This window comes from Biomphalaria glabrata, chromosome 18 (genome assembly GCF_947242115.1).
Source record: "Biomphalaria glabrata chromosome 18, xgBioGlab47.1, whole genome shotgun sequence".
Lineage (NCBI taxonomy): Eukaryota > Metazoa > Mollusca > Gastropoda > Planorbidae > Biomphalaria > Biomphalaria glabrata.
Window position 1 is genome coordinate 20921205 of NC_074728.1, and position 27350 is coordinate 20948554.

Consider the following 27350-nt stretch of genomic DNA (forward strand, 5'->3'; position numbering starts at 1 on the left):
ATTTTATGTTGCCACCTGATTTAAAAGATACGCCTTAGGCATTGTCCCACACTCTGCAACCGTGACATGGTACCCATTGTCTTGTCCATAGTGTTGTTCAACATACAAATCAAGATGACAGAAATGAATCTATCTTCTCAGAGAAAAGAGTTACACACATTACTTCCATTTTCCGCTAAGGGGAATAACTCAAATAAAAAAACATAAGACATTGCATTACATTACAGTTCAGACATTCGTCGGAATTAAAGAAATGATTGCGACTTATATTTTTTTCTGAGCTTGCTTATAAACCCACAAGCCTATTCACAAGTAAGCCCACTCACTCATATAATGACACAGGATCTTAGTAAAAGGTAGATCTATATAAACATTTGATATACGATTTTAGTAGATATAGGCTAACAAGATTTAAGTAGATCTAGGGTACTAAATCTAGTTCTAACTTCTAGTCAACGTTTTAGTAACAGGGCCGGCCTTAGGCCACAGCAACCAATGCGTTCGCAATGTGCCCCATACTTTCATAGGACCCGCGCTAATTCTAGGTGTGTAAATTATTAAATTAAACCATTTCATAACTTATAACATATTTCCCGCGGCCGCCTGATTTACCAGGAGCTCCTGGAAATTTCCTAAAATTACAAAATATACGACAAAGTCCTGGAAATCTCCGGAAATTATTAAAAATATTTTGAAAACTCATACAAATCTCCTTAATATATTGACAAACATTGTCATTTTGGGATGTCAATCTATATGGAAAACGCTAAACACGCGATACGTAAAAAAGGCATTATGCATTACCTGTAATTGTGTAATCTGGTTAAAGTAGCTTCTTGCTTAGATCAAATCATTCTATCTAGTTAAAAATTTAGATCAATTCATTCAGTCTGGTTAAAAACTTAGATCAACTCATTCTGTCTGGTTAAAAACTTAGATCAACTCATTCTGTCTAGTTAAAAACTTAGATCAATTCATTCTGTCTGTTAAAAACTTAGATCAACTCATTCTGTCTGTTTAAAAACTTAGATCAACTCATTCTGTCTGGTTAAAAACTTAGATCAACTCATTCTGTCTAGTTAAAAACTTAGATCAATTCATTCTGTCTGTTAAAAACTTAGATCAACTCATTCTGTCTGGTTAAAACTTAGATCAACTCATTCTGTCTGTTTAAAAACTTAGATCAACTCATTCTGTCTGGTTAAAAACTTAGATCAACCCATTCTGTCTAGTTAAAAAACTTAGATCAACTCATTCTGTCTAGTTAAAAACTTAGATCAACTCATTCTGTCTGTTTAAAAACTTAAATATACTCATTCAGTCTGTTTAAAAACTTACATCAACTCATTCTGTCTAGTTAAAAACTTAGATCAACTCATTCTGTCTAGTTAAAAACTTAGATCAACTCATTCTGTCTGTTTAAAAACTTAAATATACTCATTCAGTCTGTTTAAAAACTTACATCAACTCATTCTGTCTGGTTAAAATCTGTACACATTATTTCTCCCACTTCTCATCTTTTGTATCAAATTGAAATTTTGCATATAGCCGAAGACAATACAAAAAAAATAAACATATAGTTAATTAATTAGTAGTTATTAATTAATTTTTTTATAGAAAAAGGGAGATAAATCTTGCATTATTGAAACATATGGCAGTGATTATGCAGTTTTTTCCCTTTACATAAAATTATTTAAAAATATATTTTACATCTTGACTACCTGGTCGTGCGATTTGAGCGCTGGACTGTCGTTTGGATTTATCGATTGTCCCGGGTTCAAACCCTGCCGTGAATCCCCCGTCTTGCGGGAAGTTTGGACTAGGATAGGAAGTAAACTATCTTAAACTCAGAAGGAACATCCAAAATATGTAAAACATTTTACAAACCTTTTTTTTTGTGACTCTGTTTTCGTCTTCCATCTAGAGACTCAGTTGAAGTACAAGACTACAAGAATGATTAGTTCATGCATTGGACTTGTCTTATGTCTACTCCCACCAGGAACTTTCTCCATCAAAGGTAATATGTATGTAACACATAACAATACTAGTATTAAGTTAATGTTCTATTGGGGGCTTGGTGTTTGGGTGGCTAGTCGCTTGACTCACAAACAGAGAGGTCCCCGGGTTCGAATCTCGGTGAAGACTAACACCTAATGTATAAAACATGTAGCAGTTGTGTTACGGAAAACTTTATTTATTCTTTTCTCTCCTTTCGGCTTAAATATCCAATAGATATAAATAATTATATATTTGAACAATTATATTTTAAAACATTATGTAGTTAATATTTTGCATTTTTTTTTATACAGTAAATGTGACGGCACTAGGTAATGAGTTCTTACTGGCGTTTCCAAGACTTCGCGACCCGAACATCTATCTTCTAATTTATACACTTGCTGAGAATATTACGGTAAGTTTTATTGTTCAGTGCTAGGAAATAATTGCCTTTTTTTAAATGACACATTGTAGTGGCGTTTGATTCAATCAACCTCCTTTTTGTATTTTCGTATTGTAAATGGGGAGTTTAGGTTTACTAGACACTTGCGTTACTCGGAGGAGAACATAAAAGAATGACTAAAAGGAGGACAGGGACGGGAAAAGAGGACAAAAAGGAGGACAAGAGCCTGACAAGGGAGGATCAACCAAAAGACAAGAAAAAAAAAGACAACTAAGCTCACACTGTATGTGATCAAAAAGTTTCTATTTCAGACCTTGCGATACGTAGGGCAGATGATGTAAAGATCCTCTGTTTCTGTGGCTCACGGTTAAGGAGGGCGTCATGTGGCCAGCACAACGACCGACTAAAGTCAAGTACCCAGTAGAGCTGGGTGGATTCAGAGGCGCCCAAAGATCCCGGAGTTGAACATTCCAGTCTTCACCAGCTTTACCGCTCAGGCATCGCGTCTCCCGTATCAAATAAATACTAGCGATAAATCTAAGGCTGTAAACTTTCTATATCAGGTATCATAGTAGTCAAACCAAGTGACATATGGTTGGGGGTAAATATACGTGTAATACGGAAACGCTGCCAGAAGAATAGTGTCAGAGAAACAAGCAAAAGAAAAAAAAAAGATTAATTTAAAAATAAACAAGATTACAAAGAGAGTTTGTGTTATCACATAAACTCAGAGGCGGTCCCCGGAAAAAAAAAGTGTATCTAAGGGAATGAAGTGCTAATTAATGCCATTTATCTGAAACAGGTTTAAACTTGATCCGATAATAGGCGTTCGAGAAATAACGAGAAACAAACATTTTATCAGACAGACAGACATAGTTAGGTAGGCATTGAAACCTTCTCCTAGATAAGCCCTCCTCCGCAACCCCTCTCAAAAGCCTACAACAACTAGTAGACCATAGCCCATGGAGCATGATATAGCATAAAAAATAAGTAATGCGCTAGACCAGAGCAATTAAAATACAATATTTGATATTATCTTTTTATGACAAACCGTGGTCGAGTGAATCAACCACTAGGCTGCCTGAGGAAATTAAGTTGAAAACCTAATGAAATCTATGAATTGATTGTGAAGGTTAGATCTGTGTTAGCTTAGCGTCGTCAATCTTCAACATACGTGTCTACAAAATAGATTTTATCAGAGAAAACTGTACCCATGAATAATGTTTATCCTCATCACCATCAAACTCCATTTGAGAAAGGGCTTGAGAGGCTTAAATCCTCTCTTGCAAAAGCCCTGAACAGAAACCCTGCTGTCTTGCGTAGTGCTTACACGTCACCATACAGGTCGAGAATTTTTGGTTTCCCAGACCTGTCGAGACGGAGCTCAGAAAGTCTGGGGCAGTCAAACAGAATAATGAATAAGATTAAAGGAGCATTGAAAAGCTTTATACAATAAGTAGTTGTTAGAAACAACACAAATTACATACGATCTTTGATTTATGTCTAAGGTGAGAATATCTTTAACAAACCCAGGCAGTTCTAACCATAGCTGGCTTGGGGAATTTTCAGTGCTGAAATTGAAGTCTGTTCAACATCGGCTTGACAAAGACCAAGCGTAAGTCAGAAAATAGTTTAGGTAAACTGTATTTGTTTAGTATTAACTATTAAATTACACTCTCCAGCATTTATACGTATTGATGAAGATAGGATCCAAGTTAAATCGCAGAGAGAGAGAGAGAGAGACGGAGAGGGAGAGAGAGACGGAGAGGGAGAGAGACGAAGAGGAAGAAAGAATACATCAAAAGAAACATAAGAGAGAAATAGTGATAGAGTATTTTTCACACTTGATTTTGTGGGCTCCAGAAGGGCAATGTCCCAAAACAGCTTCCGTTGCTATTAGAGCAACACGACGAGACTCTCTAACCCACGAATGTTTTATTGTGTTCCACGATAGAAATGCACTGTGAACTCTGTACAGAGCATTTCTATATGCAGCATAAGTAATACAGATTTAGTTTATTTGTAACTCAATTCCAACAAATTAAATAGTTTGGCTTCCTTTAGACGCGGAGAGAGATATTGTAATTCATGCAAAGAACCGAAACTAGAACTTTTTGGTGACTTTAAAAAGAAAAAAAAGTCACTTAATTCAATTGGCGCTACTTGGTCTCATAGAACTTAATTTTGTTTATAATGATTGTCTTGTAAAATAAATTTTACGAAAGATTAATTTCTTTATTACTAAAAAAATATGGCGGGCCATCGATAATCTGTATATTTGATTCTTTACAATTCAGGCTGAGTGGTTAAGCACTTCTGGGGTCCTGGGTTCAAATCTCGGTGACGACTTTGATTATTAATTTCGGGATTTTTAAGGCGCCGCTTAGTCCACCCAGCTCTTCAGTTGGGGGAATGTAAAGGTGGTAGGTCGCTGTGCTGGCCACTTGACACCCTGCTCGTTAACCTTTGGCCTAAACATGATCTGCCCCATGCTGACATGCCTGTAGAGCAGATCTAAATTCCAACAGTTTCTCTAAGATTTGTTTTCATTTCACCAGATCGCCCAATATTTTAATTCGCACTTTAGACTAATCACAATGTTATTTACTGTAAATTGACTTAGGGGGCGCGGTGGCTGAGTATTTAAGCACTCGGCTTCCAAACGCGAAGTCCTGGGTTCGAATCGCGATGAAGACTGGGATTTTGAATTTTTGGGATTTTCCACCCAACTCTAATGGATCCCTGACTTCAGTTGGGAAAAGTAAAGGCAGTTGGTCGTTAACCATTGACCACAGACACAATGACCTCAAAATCATCTGCTAATAGATCGAAAGGTCTAAAAAAAAAAAAAGGAAACTATAAATTGACTGAAACACTCCAAATATTTTGTCTGCCTTGATTTCAATATTGGCTTTTTATTTCCTCATCCTGTGCGTTTCAATCCTCCGAAGCTGTTGTGGGCTAAGATCATCTGACTTCAATTCTTAATAATTACTTCACATTAGCCACAGAACATTACAAGTATAGACTTAATAACAGCTTTCACTTCTATAAAAAACACTTTATTCCTCTCTGGGAAAACCGTCCAGTCTTCCTAAACGTCGCTATTTCTAATTACTGTTTAAAACAGCCTACTTCTATACTAACGCCATGTTGGTCTCTTGTTCTCCTAAGTCTACTACGTCATTAGTCTGTCTTACTACGTCCCTACTTTTACCGTCGCTAAAACAATACACAATATATGTGTGTAACAAAACTAACATACTCTCTAATCTAGTACATAACAAGGCTAAGGATTATGTCTGGGTAGCTCTTGTTATATAACTGAAACTTTGATACCCTAACCCCTTATCTTAAATACCATTCATTTTTACTAGACCAACGCCATCGAAGGAGTACAGTCACCACAAGTGCTTGCTGCTGACCAGTGACCAACCGTTCGGCGTTCACGTCCACATGTACGACGGTTCACGATCGTTGAGCAGTTTCATGGCGGTTCCGATTCAGGCTTTTGGGAGAGCCTATGTGGTCATCACTCATAAGTAAGCAGTGACTGGTCAACCCCATTCCCTGAAATAAGTAGGGATAAAGGGTCAAATCCTTAAATAACCTGGCAGTAAAAAATACATTTCAAGATAAAAGGATGCTTATGTTTGTTTCTTTTGCAAAGCTTATACCAACTTTGTCTGTCTGTCTGTTTGTCTGTCCGTATGTCTGCTAAAAAGTTTTAGCTATATTTTTCCCCACTTTCCATTCTTGGATCACGTTAAGACTTTGCACAATACATCACTTCACCTGACAAAACATGAATCAATCCAACAATTAACCAACAAATTTATAAATAAGTGACAACAAAATATTTTGTTTGATATCGAAATAAGGGGGATAAATGCTACTTGATGAGAGACGTGGATGTATAGATGGATTTATTTCCCCTCTTTATATTGTCACATTTTTTTCTCAACTTCCCATTCTTGGATCAAGTGGAAAATATTTGCTTAATTAGTCCTAGACGATGACAATACAAGAGACAATAAAAATTAACCATTAGTGAATTAATCAGTTAGTAGTAACCAATTGATTTTGTTTCATAAAGCAGAGATGGAGTTAAGCCCAGCCATCGTAAGATAAATGGCAGTAATTAGCGTTTCATTTCCATTAGATACGCCTTGTTGTTTTTAAAGTTTTCTCTACAAGGCTTATATACGTTTGTACACGTTAATTCTCCAAAACTCAATCTCGGATCAAGCTGAAAATGTGTGTATTATTTCATGTACCTCACAACACAAGAATGGATTTCAAATAATAACCAATACATTTATTAAGCATTGGTATGTAATTATTTAGTTTGATATCGAACAAGGGAAAGAAATTGTAGTTGACTGGTGTAGTTGTATAATTTGAATTAGTCCCATTCATGCTTTGTAGGTCGCCGCTTTTAATTTTTGTTTGTTAAAAAAAGTTTTTCGTAAAAATATTTTTTTGTAATCAAAGGTTTAAATACATTTTTGTAAAGAAAGTTAGTAGAATAGAAGTGATTGGTCTTATGGTGAAGCTCCACCTTCGTGGTCGAAGATGAACACATTTCTCATTCACTATGGACTCGAAGATGACTGTAAAGTCCAATTCTCGCTTTAAAAAGTCGGCCACATACATGGCATGGGGTGGGTTTGGTCAGTTGCAGATAGGCCTGCTTCTTCTCTCAGCTTTTTGTTGGTTCGGCGCTCTTTCAGCCTGGCCACTCTTTTTGTTTTGAATCTTGAGTCTACGAGACTCACAGCTCCACGCCATGAGGAGCGATTGAGACTGTCTTTAATGCGATTTTATGGACCTCCCTGGGAGCGCTTTCGTGCACTCAACTCCCCGTACATAAGTCGTTTGGGAAGGCGATTGTTTGGCATGCGGACTACAAGTCCCGCCCATCGAAGTTGGGTCCTTGCTACTGTTCATGTTGGACAGATTTAAGATTTTTGTGTCTGGTATATGTTCGGACCATCAAACCTGGATACTCTTAAGACAGCCTAGGTGGAAGGAGCTTAACGTTTTGGTGTGGCGGGAATATAGGGTACAACTGTACCTGGCTGTCTGGTCGTGCGGTTTGCGCGCTGGACTTTCGTTGGGATTTGTCGACGGTCGAGGGTTCAAACCCTGCCCGCTCCCATCCCCCGTCGTCCTGCGGGAGGTTTGGACTAGGAAGTAAACTATCTTCAACTCTGAAGGAACATCCGAAACATGTCAAACATTTTTACAATTAATAAAATGTATGTCTTTATACAAGTGACTCATTGTACTACAATTTTTCAGGACTCGATCTTTCTTCACTGTCGTGGCTGAGCGCAAAACCAAAATGTACGCTTCGCTCGTGATCAATCCTAGCCACGATCTTGTGGTAGAAGGGGCGGTCCGACCCGTAGGCGCTCACAACTGGACAACAGTAGAGCTCGACAGGTAAAGCTTTCACCACTGATCTTACATTCATTTAAACTAGTGACATTTTTCACTAGCTGAGTGGTTAAGTGCTCGGCTTCTGATTCTGGGGTCTTGAACTCAAATCTCGGTGAAGACTGGGATTATAAATTTCCAGAATCTAGGGCGCCTCTGAGTCTACCGTATTCCTTTCTTTTTTTTTTTTAATTCTCTTTTTAACTTTTTTTTTTTCATTGCTTATTAAAAAAAATAAATTCTTTTTTGTTTCTTTTAATTTTACTTTTTCTTTTCGTGGTTTGTTTTTCATTCATTCTAAATTAGGTTGTTTTCTTTTATACACTTCTACTTTTAGTTAGCAAACTTTTCGTAAATTTAAAAAGTACCCTGGAAATGGTTGGATGGTTATTCTGAAAACAGCTCTAATGATTTTCCTAGAAGGTTGACTGCTTTTTTTGTTCTAATTGCTCAATAGATATTCATCTTACAATTAAATTTTGCTTAAGTCCTTTTTCTTTATTTAAAACACGTTTTTAACGGGAATTCCGGCATTCGACTCAAATGTTTCAGTAAAGAGTTGAAAAAATAGATGAGACATTGACGAACATTTTGCAAACAGTCATATAGAAATCATAAGCTGTTAAAAGATGGCCTCTTAGAGAGACAATTGAAGAGCTCTCACAAAGGCTGCTGTACAAACATTAGAGTCATTAGACGCAGAAGACGGAAAGAAAACTTAAACAGACCGCCAGCGGACAACGGCTTTGTCTGCACGAAACGCAGGAAAATATGCAGGTCGCAACATAGTTTGCGTAGTCTTGCGAAACACTGCACTCATCCTTATTCTTTGGAATCGAAGACATTGCCATTAGTATTAGTATTATTAACAGAAGTTTAATTGTACAACGCTCACGCCAAGGACTCTATGCAATAATAAAGCATTAAAAGTAATAACTATTAAAAAATAAAAGTACAAAAACACAACAACAATTTTTTTAAAAAGAAAACAAACAAAGCTTATATTAAGTGTATCAGTTAGTTTTGATCGGTCTTGTAGTTAAATTATGTAATAACCCTCAGACGACAATCAATAAAGGGGACGAATTCAGCTTGTACCACCACTTCTGTCAAGTGCAATTTCTTTCCTTTTTTGAGATACTAAAAAAAAGTAATTTATTACCCATACTTAATTAACTAATTGGTTATTTCTTTTTTAATTGACTATTATGTTGTCATGTAAAGGAAATAATGGTGCGAAATTTCAGCTTGATCCAAGATTGGGTGTCGGAGAAATAACGTGTACAAACCTTTGGCTAAACAGATAGACTGGGTGAGTTGATATACAGTTTGTAATTATAGACTTAATTAGCTTTAGCAAAGGGGAATTTATTGAAAATAAAATTTTCTTTTTTGTTTTTTTTAAGTTTTTCTTAGTTTTTTATTTTCTTTTTAAACCCAGCTACCAGGCTTTCTCACTGACGAAATGCTTTGAGAACAGGTCTCTGACGGAAATCTCTCTAACAGGTAAGTATGACACAAGTTTAACAACCAAGCTTTAAGCGTTACAGAGATTCCCATGGGGTCAGAAGGAATGGGGGAGAAAAAAGTTATCTACCAGTTTTGATGGCGTCAATCGTAGGAAAGATGGCAAAGGGCAAGAGCAGAGGGCATGAGCAGAGGGCATAAACAGAGGGCATGAGCAGAGGACATGAGCAGAGGGCATGAGCAGAGGGCATGAGCAGAGGGCATGAGCAGAGGGCATGAGCAGAGGGCATAAACAGAGGGCATGAACAGAGGGCATGCACAAAGGGCATGGACAGAGGACGTGAACTGGGGGCATGAACAGAGGGCATGAACAGAGGGAATGCACAAAGGGCATGAACAGAGGGCATGAATAGAGCGCATGAGCAGAGGACATGAGCAGAGGGCATGAACTGAGGGCATGAACTGAGGACATGAGCAGAGGGCATGAGCAGAGGGCATGAACTGAGGGCATGAACTGAGGACATGAGCAGAGGGCATGAGCAGAGGGCATGAACAGAGGGCATGAACAGAGGGCATGAACAGAGGGCATGAACGGAAAGGTAATCATGTGCCTTGATAAACAAGGTATCATAACATCTAAAGAAAATGGGGTGGAGGTTTAGCGCGATCGATTCGGCAGACGCTTTTGTCGGGCAGAAAATAGTCGGCTTTCAATGGGGTACACAAGTCAAGCAGAATATAGTCGGTTTTCAATGGGGTACACAAGTCAAGCAGAATATAATCGGTTTTTAATGGAGTACACAAGTAGAGCAGATTATAGCCGGCTTAATTTTCAAATTGATATCCCATATTCTGTTCATAACATCATTTTACAAAAGGCCAGAACTGACGTCAACAAGTTGTTTCAATCCTCCAACGGTATTTTGCTTTCGCCGGAAGTTAGTACATGTAATGGCCTAGTTTAGTTTCCAGGAGGTTGTTGGTTTGTAAGTAAATATTGTGCATAGATTAAGTGACAGTTAAAAGAGTTAACGTAGCCAGACCGAGACAAATTGTTATAAGAGGCCTGAACACTGGACCAGCCACGTCATAACCTGTGAGCAGTGTAGACCAATAGTTCGTTGCTACGTCTCAATTCCCCACAAAAAGCTAGAAGGGATAATTTTGTTTCTCAAATGCACAATTTTCCATTAATTCATAAACATTGTTATCTTGTGTTACTTTAGGGAGTATAATTGAGAGCAACCATCCTATAGGTGTCATTTCCGGCAGCTGCAGCTTAAATGACAACGGATGTCAAATGCCAGAAAAGTCTGTCACGTACTCCGACATGGCCGCAGGTAAGTTTTGTTTTATTACAAGCTTTATCAACTTGGTAGATATAGTTTTAACGGCGGAGTTCTTCCCCTTTAGATAAGCTTTTTTTAAAAAAAGAGATTTTTCATATTTTGCTTATTTTGATATTGTTTTGTCTTACTATTTTATTTTGTTGTTCACACAATAACAAAAACTGAGGAGTTCTTGAGGGCACAATCTTAGGTCCACTTCTATTTTTAATTTACTGTGGTGATTGTGTTTGTATGTTCTAGTTGATAGAAGCTTGGGTGTAATATTTAAGGAATTCTATGTTTATTTATTACTATTTCATTGGTCCATTGCTTGGAACAGAGTGACGGCCCTTGGAGAGATTGTTATTCTTATCAGAGGCCTGAGTTTTTTGGAGCATAGTCGTATAGTATAAGTACTATGGAAGTCAGTTTTCATAACTGTTCATATTTACTAGTTAACATTTGATACTTTGTCTATACCTAACCCTAAACTTGATGACTTTTATTAAAGTTATATTTCTATTACTAATTCATCTCTGGCGTCGCTTTGAATTATTGAAGGAAGTACGTTTATGTGTCAAGTCAAAGCCAAGCCAGGAGTTCACAACATTTACTTTAATGATTTATTAAAAATTGGCATTACCTCAGGTTCAAAAGTCAGATTATTTGCAGACGATTGCATTAAAATATAGAACAATAAAAATAACATAAGATACAGAAATTTTACAAAGAGAATTAGATGAATTACATTAAATTGGAGCATGTCTTTCTACCCAGGGAAATGTCGGTTATTAAGAGTAACAAAAAACAACAACTAAAACAAATTAATTCCAGTTCTTATTCACAGTAAACCAGTAACACAGACTACAAACGTAAAATACCTAGGTGTTATAATAAATGAAAGACTGTCATGGAATCCCCATATTGATGAAACTATCCAAAAAAAAAATCAAGCAAAGCATTAGGGTTCATTTTTTTAAATTCTATAAATCAGATAAGAATATAAAGCTAAAATGTTAATTAACTTTTGTTTGGCCAATAATAGAATATGCATCCTCTGTTTGGGACCTAACTCAAGAAAACATTAAGAAACTGGAACAGACACAAAATAGAAATTTAGAAAGCCGTCAGGAGAGAAGACTCAAAATTAATGTAGCAATTATACATAAAACCCTGAACCTTATTCTTTAAATACATAATTTAATAAAAGACTCTGAAAGGCACAAAGATAAAGGCACATTCCTCGTTGCATATACTAGGACAAAAAATGTGTGCAAGTGCTCCTTCTTTCCTAGTGCTATTAGAGCATGGAATGGGTTGCCTGAGCTAGCCAGCAAAAACCAGTAGCTTGGCAGAATTTAAGTCATTGGTTAATATGCATAACTAGATGCATGACGCGTAGGACGTAATCATCATCTTTTCTTTGAATTAACGTCTGTATTATATAAGATAAGATAAGCACCCCTATTCATTATGTAGCTCGGTATCTCTAATGTTCCACAGAAATGCTTCTTCCGGAAAAATTGCTCGGGCTAAACTTTGTCATCGTCTTCTGCCGTAAAACCTCGAGCTTCGACTACATCTTTATAGCAACGTCCCAACCGGACACCCTCTTGCTGATCTACCACAACCAGTCGGCAGAGCCAAATAAAGTGTATTTCCCAACAAAAGGTACACAGAACGTAAGGCGGACTTTTTTTTTCCAAATTTCATTTAAACCTTATAACTGAAGTTGCCTTACTTAGAATCTTACTTTACTGCTTACTTCTAAACTTAATTCCTAGCGTACTTTTAAAATTACTTAATAGCTTACTTCACAGCTTACTTTTAAAATTTCTTCATAACATACTTCTAAACTTATCTCACATCTTACTTTTAAAATTACTTCACAGCTTACTTCTAAACTTGCTTCTCTACTTAGAACTGACCATACTTCTGATAATACCTTACTTCTGAAAGTTCTTTGGATATAGCCATACTCTGGAAGCTATTCTAAAATTGCTTTACCTAAGATTGTTTGGACTTCTGAACTCTCTTTTGATATTATACTTTGAGATATGACCTTATCTTAGATATTATTTTACTTGTCACATTAAATTATCTCAGACATTACTTTACTTATGACATAACCTTTCTTTGGGCATTACATTGCTTTTAATATTAAGTTACTTGTAACTTACTTCTGAGCTTACTTCTGAAGTTCTGACATTGCTTACTTCACTTGTGACCTTACTTCTGACCTCACTTCTGACCTCACATCTGACCTTACTTCTGACATCATTTCTGACCTCACCTTTGACCTCACTTCTGACCTCATTTCTGACCTCACTTCTGACCTTACTTCTAACATCATTTCTGACCTCACTTCTGATCTTACTTCTGACCTCACTTCTGATCTTACTTCTGACCTCACTTCTGACCTCACTTCTGACATCATTTCTGACCTCACTTCTGACCTCACATCTGACCTTACTTCTGACATCATTTCTGACCTCACTTCTGACATCATTTCTGACCTCACTTCTGACCTCACATCTGACCTCACTTCTGACATCATTTCTGACCTCACTTCTGACCTTACTTCTGACCTCACTTCTGATCTTACTTCTGACCTCACTTCTGACCTCACTTCTGACATCATTTCTGACCTCACTTCTGACCTCACATCTGACCTTACTTCTGACATCATTTCTGACCTCACTTCTGACATCATTTCTGACCTCACTTCTGACCTCACATCTGACCTCACTTCTGACATCATTTCTGACCTCACTTCTGACCTCACATCTGACCTTACTTCTGACCTCACTTCTGACCTCACTTCTGACATCATTTCTGACCTCACTTCTGACCTCACATCTGACCTTACTTCTGACCTCACTTCTGACATCATTTCTGACCTCACTTCTGACCTCACATCTGACCTTACTTCTGTCCTTACTTCTGACCTCACTTCTGACCTTACTTCTGACCTTACTTCAAACATCATCTTACCTCTGATCTTATTTATGACGTTACATAACTTATTACTTGTAACTTTATTTTACGTCTGACAATTCTTCTTGCACAGCCTTGACACTGCTCTTCCTGTTCACGTGACTTCTATCATGGCCACACTTCTGACATTCTTTGCTGATCTTCCTTTCGAACTTAGTTCAGAGCTCTCCTTAAATTATTTTGAACTCCTGACTTTACTTCCGACATAAAGCTGATACAAGTTTGACAGGCTAGATATCTAGATATATTTAACTAGAATCGCGTGACACAACGTACAGAGATAGTCTGTTAATATATAATATAACATGTACGCAAAGGCCCTGACACACTCATCTATCACTAATTCTCCAACTGTATACGATGGACACAAATTGTGAAAATGTATCCTGTTTTTTTTACTTTCCTTGCGTCTAGGACAAGTAAACCATTTTCACTATCAAAACTAATACGGTTACATTTACCACAAACGATTTTTATTCGCTATTTCATTAAAATATTCGGGGGGGGGGGGTGCTATAGGGGAAATTATAAATATTCAATATTAAACTTCTTTACGTATTAAATACTCTTTAAACTCTGGTGTCCTAATTTCAACTGCTCTGCCTGGCGAGTATTTTGCATTTGTAGACTAGTGTGTTTTGTCATATAAAGACGACTTGGGCAGATCTACGTGTTTGTTTATGAGTACAAATGTAGAAGAAGAAAGTGTAAAAGATATTATTTTAACTATTTTGTATGGTGAGGGTGAAGATAATACAAGAAAAGTTACTAGAATTCTTGGATGTGAGAACGTTACGACGCTCCGACATAGAGATAATGAACTATTTTTAATTTTTTGAATTAGGAAGCGGACAAAAAGGCAAAGACTGTATGTCGTATCGTTTTGTTTAGGGTAGGGAAACCGGGGTGGGGGTAAATTTTAGGCCAGAAGTAAGTGTTTATGTGGGGGGGGGGGTTGTTATAAGCAGTCCGTTCTTAGTCTACGTAGGTTACTTTAACTTAAGGACCAAATGTATGTTAACAGGGCGTTAAAATGGAGAGGGAGGGGGGAGGTGGTTTATCATGAAAATCTTAAAAATCCTTCTCAGGGCGCCATGGTGTGGGCGGAGAAAAAAAAGGGGTGGGGGGGGGGAGGGATCTGCGAGAAGGTTTCAGTGTTGCCCTTTTCAAAAATGAAACGTCGCTCTAATCTGAATTCGAGCTCCAGCCTCCTCGGTGGAGGGCCGACGTGTTGCTATCGAAGTATTCTTCTTTTTCTTTTTCTACCTCGATATCATTTTCACGTTAGAGCATTCAGATGACTAGACCAATATATGACATGAACTGCGAAAAGGTTTCCAAATCAGGGAGCTCTCCATATAGTTTTGTTTCAGTTGGGGTGTTTTGGGGCCAGTGTCTTCTACGGGCCTAGCGGTTAAGAGAAGTTTTAAAGGACATGGTCAGTACGCTCTGATGACAATCCACAAGTGCAGATTATCGAGGTATCCAAGTATGAATAAAAATTTTAGGTTTTAATAGACAATCGTTAGTTATAAAGCAATATTAATTAATTACGACTAACCGACTAATTAATCGAATGTTGTTTTTTTTTTGCACTCGTGTGATGTCATAGACAGTGAAAAAATTATGCAAAGTTTCAACTTGGTCTGAGAAAGAAAAGTTTCAGAAATAACATGTACAAGATTCCACAAGGACATAAAGAGTGAACTGGTTTGAGATTAGTACAAGGCATCACCGATCCTTTTATATAGGTCCATAGAGAGTTGAAAAGACGAACATTACTGAGACATTGTATGTAGGATATCTTCTAAGGCTTAAGGTGTGTGTGGGGGGGGGGGGAGGGAATAAGTGACTCTGTAATTGTAACAGACACTGTAGCTCAGAATTCGTTGTAAAGATCTGTAGATAGATTTAAAACAGTAAATGTAAGGTTCCCCCTTTCAGACCTCGCCAACTATAGGGCATATGATATTAAGGTCACCTGTTTCTTTGGCTTGCGGTCAACTAGCAGGGTGTCATGTGGCCATGAACTTAACTGGACCTGGGGGGGGGGGGGGGGATGGGGGGGGGGGAGAGTTAGAATCCCTTTATTTTTAAATCTGGCATTTATTAAATATTAGGAGCAAACTAATCGTTCTATACTTTGTATAAGGCCATAGGTAATCGGAGGCCCTAGGCGAAGTGCTAATACCGGTCTACCAGCAGTTTGGTGCTACAAGTCAACGACCGGTAACAACACCTAGTCCACCCAACCCTAATGGGTACCTGGCTTTAGTTTGGGAAGGAAAAGGAGGTTGGTCATTGTGCTTTCCTATGCCAAAAAAAAACAACAGATGACCTTAACATAATCAGCTCCATAGATCGCAAGGTCTGAAAGAGGATATTTTTTTTTAAACTGGCCAATACTCAAGTTCTACTAGCTTTGAACATTTAAAATTTTTATTCAAACTAACACTTTTAACCTATCTTATCTGCTAGGTTACGCTGCGAATACCTGAGACTTATGTCACGAGCACCTACCCAGTGGCTATTTATTACTATGTGACCACCACATGTCAGGGCAGCGGAGACAAAGGCGGCCCCTCCATTATGACGATAGTGCCAAATGAGCTTTTCTACAACCTATATGCGTGGGTGTAAGTATTGATTGGGTTTTGAAAGTCACAACTTACAAGCGTAGTGCATCCAACTTTTGACTCAAGCGTACACGAACTCACCCTTTCAGTCAATCCGGTACAGTTTGTGTACAAGTTATTTCTCCCTCACCCATTCTCAGATCAACTAAAAACTGTACACAATGTTACATAGCTAGTTTAGTTCGAAGCAGGACGTTTTGGCGCCGCCGTTTTGGCGACGCCGTTTTGGCCCCGCCGTTTTGGCGCGAAGGACGTTTTGGCGCGAGCCGTTTTGGCGACGGGACGTTTTGGCGCGAAATATATTATGTACGTTTATTGTATTATTTCTTTTAAAAGAGTTATTCATATCTATGTTTTGCACGAGTGTTTGTGTTAAGACATATTTTTCACGAACTAAATGTAAATGTGTGTTTGTTTTTCACATCATTTTCTATAATAAACATTTTGGCTTGTGTATGTGTGTTTATTAAGAGGCACATATTTATTTTCAAAAAAGTTTTTTAAGATATTACTTTAAAATTAAAAACAAAATGAAACGATGATAGACAAAAAATTGATGCAATTATTTGTTTACATTAACATTGGTTTATTTAATGACTGTATGGTATCTCCAGCTATGCATACCAAACACTTGCTAATAATAAGTAAAAATATAATACATGTACCATGTTTCTCAAAATACTTTAAGTTAAGTATACATAGACACCATGGTTATCTGCCTAAGTCGCTGGAATTCAAGGGTTCATAAAAAAAAACTACGTGCTTATTAAATTATCGTCAAATGATATCTCGCGCCAAAACGTCCCGTCGCCAAAACGGCTCGCGCCAAAACGTCCCGTCGCCAAAACGGCGGGGCCAAAACGGCGTCGCCAAAACGGCGGCGCCAAAACGTCACGTACCGAGTTTAGTTAGTTGGGTTGCGCATTTTATTTATTAGACTGACGGTGAACATACATGTTATAGTGACGACATAGACTTTGGGTTTAGAGATTAGAATAGACTTTTATTAATCTGTTACTGCTAGATTCTCAAGTGTCAAGCATCGTTCTATAGTGACAGACTAGACTGTGGCCCATTCTGTAATAAACGTTTTGTTTGAAGTTCACCTTGAGTCACCTTGGTCATTAAGTCTGTGTTCCTGTTTAGTACCTGTTCAATCTTGTAACGTTATGTTCATGTCCCGAACTCGCAGTCGTAATACACTCAACAAGGTACGCACGCACTTGGTCTAATTAAGCATCTTCTAGAAATACTTCAGTTACATCTGACTTACACATGCATCCGTTACAACAAATTATATGTTGTACATAAGAAAACACGAATCGATGAAACATATTACTAATTAGCTCATGAATTATTATTTATCATTTTTTTTTAGTTTGTATCGCACAAGCGAAATAAATATTTTTTAATGATAGATGTTAAAGTCATTTGTTTCTATGGCGAACTGTTAACGAGCAGGATGTCAACGACCAACCGCGTTTACTTTCCCCAACTAATGTCAGGTATCCATTAGAGTTGGGTGGACTTCAGCGGCGCACTAAAACTCCCGAAATTGAAAAACCCAGTCTTCACCGAGATTCGAAACCAGGACCCCAGATTCGGAAGCCAAGCGCTTAACCGCTCAGCCACCGACCCTCCATGTTTTCATGTATCTTTTCTGTATTTTCTTTTTTTTTTTAATATTCTTAAACTTTCTTTGGGTCCACCCAACTCTTATTGTTACCTGACTTAAGTTGGAAAAAGTAAAGTCGATAGGTCGTTGTGCTGGTCACATAACACCCTGTTCTATATATTTGCCCTGTAGATCCCTAAGTCTGAAAGGGGAACTTATTACTGGTAGATGTGGAGTTATTCCCATCGTTAGGTTTACTTTTTCATTTGTCCTAATTTTGTTTCACTCAGAAATCCCCCAGCAGTCGATGTCGTCAATTTCATAAGCCTTGTCCTACCTGTGAATACTAATGTTGAGAAAGTGCGATGGAACAATGGATCAATTCCTTATGTGTAAGTCCGAGTTTAGATTTATACATTCAATCTGAAGATCATTTCGTCTTAGGTCTGTAGGTCTATAGATCTGTACGTCTTAGGTCTGTAGGTCTGTAGGTCTTAGGTCTGTACGTCCTAGGTCTGTAGGTCTTAACGTTTTAGGTCTGTAGGTCTGTACGTCCTAGGTCTGTAGATATATTAAAGGAGGAAAAACATTAAAAAAAAAAGAAAAAAAAAGAAAAAAATATATATAAATAAAGTGTACCTGTATTAATTAGTTTGTATCAGACATGTAATTAAATTTGTAATAGATGGGTCAAGCCTTCTTAGGCATCTCAACATGGTAACCGATTACCAAAAAAAAAAACAACCTCTACTACTAGAAATGCTATGAACATGGTAGATGGTATAGCTATCTATTGTTTTTAAACTCTCGTCCTATTTTACATACAAAGAAGTGTGGTCGAGAGGCCAAGTGCACATGAACTTGGCTTGGCTTGGCTACCTAAAAGGGGTCTCGAGGCTCGAGGTTCGATACCCGACTCGGACAGAGTTGTGTTTACTGAGCGCCTTAAGGCAGCACGGAAAACCAACTCCTAGATATCCCCACTGGTCCACAAATGAGCATGCTATAAGCATAAAAATAGCGCTACATAAAATCTAAATCTAGATTTAAAAAAATAAAATTATATGTTACATAGGTTAGGGTTGAAAAAGACCAACAACTTTACTTCTTTTAACTACTTTACAAAACAACGCCTTGATCCAACTGTCTACAGAATGGTTTGTATATTATTAATATATATTATTATTATTATATATATTATTATTATTATATATATTATTATTATATATATTATTATTATATATATATTATTATTATATATATTATTATTATTATATATATTATTATTATTATATATATTATTAATATATATAGTTTTAAGGTAAAGTTCTTCCCCTTTAGATAAGCTTTGTTCTTTGAATAGGGACTTTTCATATTTTTTGTCTGCTTTTCTAGAAATATGACTGTAAATGAAGTCTGGGTCCGTTCAAAATACGTCTTGGTGACACTGGAAATGAGGCCCGATAGTGGTGAGGCAGTTCTGGAGGCACCGTTTAACTTTGGATGTTATTTTTTCGGACTTGGCTATGGATCTTTTTTCCAAGCGGCAGGATTTATATATAACGACGAGAAGGTAACTCTTTACGTCTGCTGGTTTTCAGTTTTCTTCTTCATTTTCTTGTTTCGTTTTTTTATTTTGTTTCACTATTATAAAAACATTCTTTTTCATAAAAGAAATTGTACAAGTTTAACTCAAAGTAAAGTTCACTTTAAGACAGGGGTTCTCAACCTGTGGGTCGCGACGATTTGCCAGGGTTCGCCAAAGACCATTGAAAAAATGGATTGTTATTGTCTATTCTTCTATTGCTGTGTGTTTGCGGGGGGTAGGGGGGTCGCGGCTAAGTGGGGGATTGTAAAAAGGGGTCGCCGAGCATAAAATAAAAGGTTGCGAACCGCTGCTTTAAGACCATGCGATTTAGAGTGCAGAGGATATAACGGTTATCGGTTTCTATGGACGACATTAATGAGAGTCTACTTTGGCAATACTGAGATCCTTGCGCGAAAGGGTCTACCCAGCATCTTTACAGTCCTCAGACAACGCCGCCTACGCTGGCATGGTCATGTTCGCCGGATGGAGGACAATTGCAACCCGAAGGTCATTTTCTACGAACAACTAGCGACTGCCTGAAGAAAAACTGGTTTCCCCCCCCCCCCATCTCCGTTACGTGGATATAATCAAACGAGACCTCAAAACAATGAACATTGAGACTGACCGTTTATGAAGACATAGCCCTAGACAGCACTAGTTGATGAGAAGCGGTGACCAAGAAAGCTATAGACAGCGAAAAAACATGGGCTTCAGGACTGAAAGATGAGCGTACCTCTTCCACCAAAGCGAAAGCCACCTTAACCTTTGATATGGCTGGCTGGTCGTGCTGTTTGCGCGATGGACTGTCGTTTGGATTTATCGATGGTTCCGGGTTCAACCCCTGCCCGCTCCCATCCCCCGTCGTCCTGCGGGAGGTTTGGACTAGGAAGTAAACTATCTTCAATTCTGAAGGAACATCCGAAACATGTAAAACATTTCACAAACATATATGTGAACGGAAGTGTATCTCCAAAATATAACTCGACATTCACATGAAAAAGTGCTCGAGATGAACTAAAGTCGTTCTACGCCTGAAGGAGGCCAACAAAACATTTGGCACAATGACCTACCTAATTTATTATCTTGAACTCATGTCATATACCAATTAGAGTTGGACTCTTGCTAAGCCATTGTATCCTAGAACTATCAGTTCGGAAGTTAATCTTTTTACCTTTCAGTTACAAAGCTAAAAATTAGCGTGTGTGTATAAGCATAAGTTTGTTGGTAGGAATAATATTCTCATGTACATGTAATCTAGATTATATCTGAATCTAAATCTAAATATCCGTATAGAATATGGATCTAGACCTAGAATCAAATCTACATATATATATATATATATATATATATATATATATATATATATAAAGCTTGTCTTCCAGTTCGAAGGTCAGTGAGGAATACAGTATTTTCCGTGGCTGCGCAGCCCCAGCTGTGACCTACATATTTTGCCACATCCAGGGCAAGCATAACCATTGTCCGCAATTTAGATTTTCTTTTCGTCGTCTCTTTTTGGTCTCAAATGTGTATCCCGCGGCCTTCATGAGTGACCTCCAGCTGTCTCGTTCCGACGCCGCATGCAGCCAGGTGCTCTCTTCTATGTCAGCCAAGGAAAGTTGACGCCTAAGCTGATCTATATTCTTTGCCCATTCACTATATTCAGTTCGGATTTTGACTTAGAGGCAACACTATAATACATTTAGAAATAGTAGGTCTACCATAGATCTATTCAAATCTAGATCTTTACTGTTATGGGTAACTGACATTAGTTGGGGAAAAGCAAAGGGGGGTGGGTCATTGTTCTGGTCACATGACTCCCTTGTTAACCGTGGGTCACAGAAACAGATCATCATCATCTGCCATTTAGACCGCAAGATCTGAAAGGGGAACTTTCTTTTCGTTTATATAGATTTGTATCTTCATCTAGATTTTATATATGATCATAGCGGACTGAGCCATAAAGAAATAATCCCTGGTAATACATTTTATTGACTTATAAGAACAATAAATCGAATTGGGAATCTTAGAATAAAATACAACAACATGGAAATGAGAATTAAAAAAAAAAATTTAATATACTTAGTAAATGACAAAATATATGTTATAATGAGCCAATAGTATATATATACTTTGTACCATTGCGCTAATCCATCAATGAAGCCAATGTTGTCTATGAAATAGCCCGTGGCCTTAAAAAAATGAAATATACCCCCTTCCCTAAACTTTAGTATAAAATGTGATCAATTTTACGAAAGAAATGTATTCGATGTACAATCTTCAAAAAAATTAAATAGTTCGCTTTCAGAAAACTAAAAAAAGTAACCTTCGCATCAGATCTTTGCAGAATCCAAAATATCATCATATCGGAATCTCAATATATTTTCTAGTTTCTGAGATCTAAACAAGAAGGAAAGGACCGACCAGACAAAACGAACAGATGCTTTTCCCCATTCAGGGGCTGCTGAGAATTGGAAATAACTACATTAAAACTTTAACCGTGGAATTATCTTATAGTTGTCTCCCCTTCCCATAAATATATTTTTACGATAATTAATTTTCTTTTTCAGTTTGAATGTTATGTTTCTGTCAATGATCCAGACGACGGCGTAGACAATGACTGCGATGGACTTGTTGATGAGGAGTATGTAAATTTGTTAGGTAAAGACAAAGCCAAACAGTAGTGGAGCCTTAGATAGTCAGCTATGGTTAGGGTTAGAGGTCACGGTGAACTAAACGTTGTCAAGGACGCTAAATTGAAATGTACAGTTACCCACTAAAAAAAATAATAATTAGGCCATACTTAAAGCAATATCTTAGTATCAACTCTTTTTTGTAACCGCTAATTACCTGATTGGAAAAAAATAAAAAGATTCATATATTTAGAAAGTCTAATACTTAACTCTTTCTCTCCGTAATTATTTTCCAGGTTCCGATGGAATTATTCATTTCACTCATTTGTGTTCCACTCCCCTGTTATGATTAAACTTTAATAACCTTTTTGTATGTAATCAGGAAATGTTATATTAGGTATATAATTATAGAAATATGCATGTTCTTTTTATACAAAACAAAATAAAGTTATAAAACCAAAAAAATTAATTTAATACAACGGGGTCAAATCAACTTTGGTATCGCCAGTTAAAAGTGAAGGAGTTAATTTATATTACTATTAATTTGTAATACAAACACAAGAGCCTAAAAAATTTGACTCAGCAAGACAATAAAGTATACAGTAATTGATCAAATACCTTTGGGGGAAAAAGTATTAGTTATCAATCAACACGTTCTTTACTTTGTGCACAGGATGCACCATAAATCTAGTTTACTTATTGTTTTCCCACCATGTATGAAGATCTTCGCTCTCAATGAGGCCTGACTGTCTGGTCGGATTGACATTTAAATATACAGAACAAGCGTAGATTTAAAGGCCGACAAATACGTTTTATTACAGGTGTAGACTTTTATTATTAGAACAAAAAATCATTGAAACATCATAACTTTATTATTATACTCCCTGGCCCAACTTGCTATAACCCAGCGGTTCTTGACCTTTTATACTAGGCGACCCCTTTTTTACGACCCCCCACTCTTCCGCGACCCCCCCCCCCCCACACACACACATATAGCAATAGAAGAATGGACAATAACAGTCCATATTTTCGATGGTTTCAGGCGACCCCTGGCAAATCGTCAATCGAACTCCAAGGGGGTCGCGACCCACAGGTTGAGAACCCCTGCTCTAACCGGCAGTAAGACGGGGACTGGACTAGAATGTGTTTGGTATCTCAAAAAACAAAAAATGAAAGAAGTTGTAATTGACTAAAGTGGTGGTATAAGCTGAATTAGTCCCCTTTGTAGGTGGTCGTCTGAGTCTTAGGGAATACAAACCTGAAAAATAGATAAACTATACACTCTGCCATGTTTATAAGCCCTTCACTAGCAGAGTGGTTACGGTGTTGGCTTGAGCCTTGACTTCGAACTCAGGTTGTTCCTCCCATTTTTAAAAAATTTACTATTATAAAGGCTTTAAAATTTTTTTTACTCTAGATCTATTACAAATTGAATTACATGACTGATCCAAACTAATTGATACAAGTATACTTAATATAAAGCTTTGTTTTTTAAAAAGTATTTTGTAAAAATATTTTCCTGTTTATATTATCGAATGACTAAAAATCCTCTGAGAACATTATCACGATTTTTTAATTTTTTTTTAAAATTTATCCTCAGATGATGATGGCGATGGACTGATAGACGAGGACACTTACAACGACTCAGGTATTTTCACGTTTTGGTTAATGGTTATTGTGGTGTGTACGTTTCCATGGTGACGCTGGGTAACTCTAGGCGATTGGTTCTGAATGATGCAAGATAGGTGGCATTGTCGTCAGCGGTTTTAGCTAGGGGAGACGACTCCAGAACGTGAGACTGGCAAGAAGTGTTTATTGTAGTGAGTTAGTTTCAGAATACAAAGCAGTGTTCCATAATGTTTGCATATTTATATTTTAAGATACGTCAAGTGTTTCCTACAAAATAACTTTAAAATATGAATATAATTAAAATAATAAAAAAAATAGTGACTTTATTAATATTTTAAGATATCTAAAGTAAAATGACTGAAAAATGTTTTTTTTCGAGCTATTTTATTCTAGCAAAAAGACCGAATGATTTTTTTTTTGCGCTATTTTGTTCGCACTATTTTGTCGGGGAACCAGTTATATATATATTCTTATTATTAATATTAAATACATTTTATTTATATGCCTATATTTCTATGTGATTCTCGTGGAAAATTAGGTGGAGGGGATCGTCAATAAAGTTACTAGACCTGGGCGCGCGTTTCGCTTAATACGCATGATGCAAACATGTGGTTTTAGGTCGGTGTGTCTGTCGACTCCACAATTCTCTGCAGCACCAACTCATTACCAAGTTTGTCTTCCAGCAGCCTCACGTTATTTCGGGTGGCATCCCTGAAGTGTTCCTCAGCATGGTCAAGTTGTTTTTTTTGATAATGTCAATGTGACTGTTGATGTGCTGTAGAGTGGTCACTATGGTAATTTGGACATACTGCAACATCTGGAAAACTAGTTTTAAGGACAATGAAAAAGACAAATCTGAATTGCGTGAGAGGCAGACCCTGATTACACATGTCAAGTTTGTCTGGTTTCAGTTGCAGCTGTTATATTAATATCCGTTAAACAGCCAGAGATTTTCACGGTCTATCTATCTATGTATCTATGTATCTATCTATGTATCTATCTATGTATGTATGTATGTATGTATCTATCTATCTATCTATCTATCGATCCATCCATCCATCCATCCATCTATCTATCTATCTAATCTATCTACCTATCTATCTATCTATCTATCTATCTATCTATCTATCTATCTATCTATCTATCTATCTATCATTTTTATTGTTTAATATTAGCTTTAGTAAAAATATTTAAATTAGCCAATTGTTCATCAATATTCAAGATAGCATTCTGAAGAAAAGGTCTTGAATAAGTGCCCTTCACGATATGAGCATGATTTGTGTGTTAAAAACATTAAACCCACTTCCATAAAAAAACAAAAGATTATAAACTCTCTAAGGCAGATACATGGATTAGGGTTTAATTTAGTCTTTAGGATGAGAACAACTTTTGCCATTAAATTTACGTAAAATACAAAAGAAAAAAATATATAAACATATATATAACTTTTAAACATATTTAATTAAAAGCGATTTAATACATATATCTTATCTTATCTTATATAATACAGACGTTACTTCAAAAAAGAAGATGATTGACCAGTACGGCAAACTAGGTGAGAAGTTTTATGTTGAGTACACAGACCTATATATATTTTATATCTAGACCGGAAAACGGAAACTAATTCTTATCCGCGATTGTTCAACTCACAGACCTATATATAGAGATTATTATGTATGAATCGCAGACCTATATATTCACGCAAATTAATGAAATAAAGCCATTTCCTTTTAGTTTCCATTAAGATACTATGAGAGAAACCATAGATCGAAATAATTCATGTCTATTGATTCTAGTCATCTTATGTACATTTAAATAGATTGATTACCTAGATCTTTCTAGATTATGTATCTAAAAATTGCAAAATAATGATTATGAGAAGAGTGTGCTCTTTTTTTCGATGTTCAGATACTAGATCTAGATCTACTTGTTACATAGGTTAGGGTTGAAAAAAACAACAACTTTACTACTTATCATTACTTTACTAAACAGCGCCTTGTTTCAACTTAAAAAAAAAAAATTCACAACATTTTTTGTAATGTTAAAAAATCTCCATATCCAGTCTAAATATAATATATATAGGTCTGTGGTTGGGTCTTTCTATACATTATAAATGAAGCATAAAATTTAGGAGATAATAAAACTGCATTGATTTAATGTGGGAAACGTGGTCGAACTTAGCTTGTCTTGGCTACCTAGAAGGGGGCTCGAGGTTCGACACCCGACTCGGGCAGAGTTGTGTTTACTGAGCGCCTAAAGGCAGTGGAAAACCAACTCCTAGATACCCCCTCCCACAAATGAGATTGGACCAAAAGCGCTCTGAGCATGCTATAAGCATGAAAGTAGCGCTATATAAAAACTATAATAATGTATATATTGGAAATGATTTCACTACAATGTAAATGCAGGTACTGTATGGGTCTAATTAAAGACTGTATATCTTTTTTACCTATCGTCTAAGCGGTATGATATATAATGAGCCAATGACGTCACGTTTCAGCTCTGGACAAAGCAGATAATGACAGACAGAACGACAGCTCAGCACAGCTTAAAACCACACGAGAACCGTCTGACAAAATGAAACTTCCGCCCGAGAATTCAAGTTTCTTAACTTGGACAGTTCTGTTGCTGATTTTGATTTCAGCTGTTTCTGGAATCCTGGGAATCTTGTTCATAAGGTGAAGAGAAAGAGAGACTATATATATAGAGAGAGAAAGGAAGAATTAAAGAGAAATAAAGAGAGAGGTTATTGAAAGAGAAAGAGGGTGTTGGAGAAAGAGAGGGAGAATATTAAGAGAGAAAGAGTTTTAGAGAAAGAAGGAGAGAGGCTTTTGTGAGAGAAAGAAAGAGCTGGAGAAAAAGAGAAAATATTAATAGTGAAAGGAAGAATTGGAGAGAATTAAAGATAGATATTATTGAGAGAAAGGAAGAATAAAGGGAGAAACAAATAGAGAGAATAATGAGAAAGGAAAAATGTAAAAGAAAGTGAGAGGCTTTTAAGACAGAAAGGAATATTAGAGAGAATGAAAGGGAAATAATATCGAGAGAACAAAAAATTAATTGTAGAGAAAGAGAGAGGGAATATATTGAGGGAGAAAGAAAGTATTGTATAAAATAAGAGAATATAACTACTTTGTTTTTTCTCTCATTTGACTCGTTCTAGCCCAAAAGCTCTGTCAGCGAAACATGAACCAGGCGTGGTTGTTACAGGCGAGGTTGTTACAGGCGTGGTTGTTACAGGCGAGGTTGTTGCAGGCGTGGTTGTTACAGAGAAACAGATGAGCCATGTTGAAAATGATCTTCCGCCCGACCCAGAAGCAACAGCAGATTTACCTTCACAAGAGAGAACGTCAGTTTGGAGATTGAGTGTGGAGTCTATTTTTAGAAACTCTTTTACCTCGGATTCGGGGGTTTAGATGCTGGAGATACTGAAGTCAGGCCTGCTGACACAGACAATTAGAAAAGACGATCTCTGATCTAATTTTCAAAGAGTAGAAACAATGCGACGCAAAAACAAATACGCCAAAGATCAACAATGTAGACAATTTTTGATTTAATTTTTAAACGCCCTCTGAATTTCATATGCAAGTAGCTTGATAATTAAAACGAATCTATTTTTT

The 27350-nt window shown here is 36.9% G+C and overlaps 1 protein-coding gene across 1 annotated transcript; it reads left to right on the forward strand.

Annotated features, from left to right (window-relative positions):
* The first annotated feature begins 215 nt into the window (after positions 1-215).
* Positions 216-27350, forward strand: LOC106053767 (uncharacterized). Its single transcript, XM_056017660.1, has 17 exons — positions 216-312; positions 1925-2017; positions 2310-2410; positions 3907-4013; positions 5776-5940; positions 7703-7846; positions 9282-9346; positions 10534-10647; positions 12139-12317; positions 16111-16268; positions 18174-18275; positions 19279-19456; positions 22039-22129; positions 23702-23749; positions 25241-25285; positions 26231-26408; positions 26894-27350. The coding sequence occupies exons 2-17, from the start codon at positions 1954-1956 to the stop codon at positions 27144-27146; spliced, it is 1992 nt and encodes a 663-aa protein (XP_055873635.1). The 5' UTR covers positions 216-312; positions 1925-1953; the 3' UTR covers positions 27147-27350.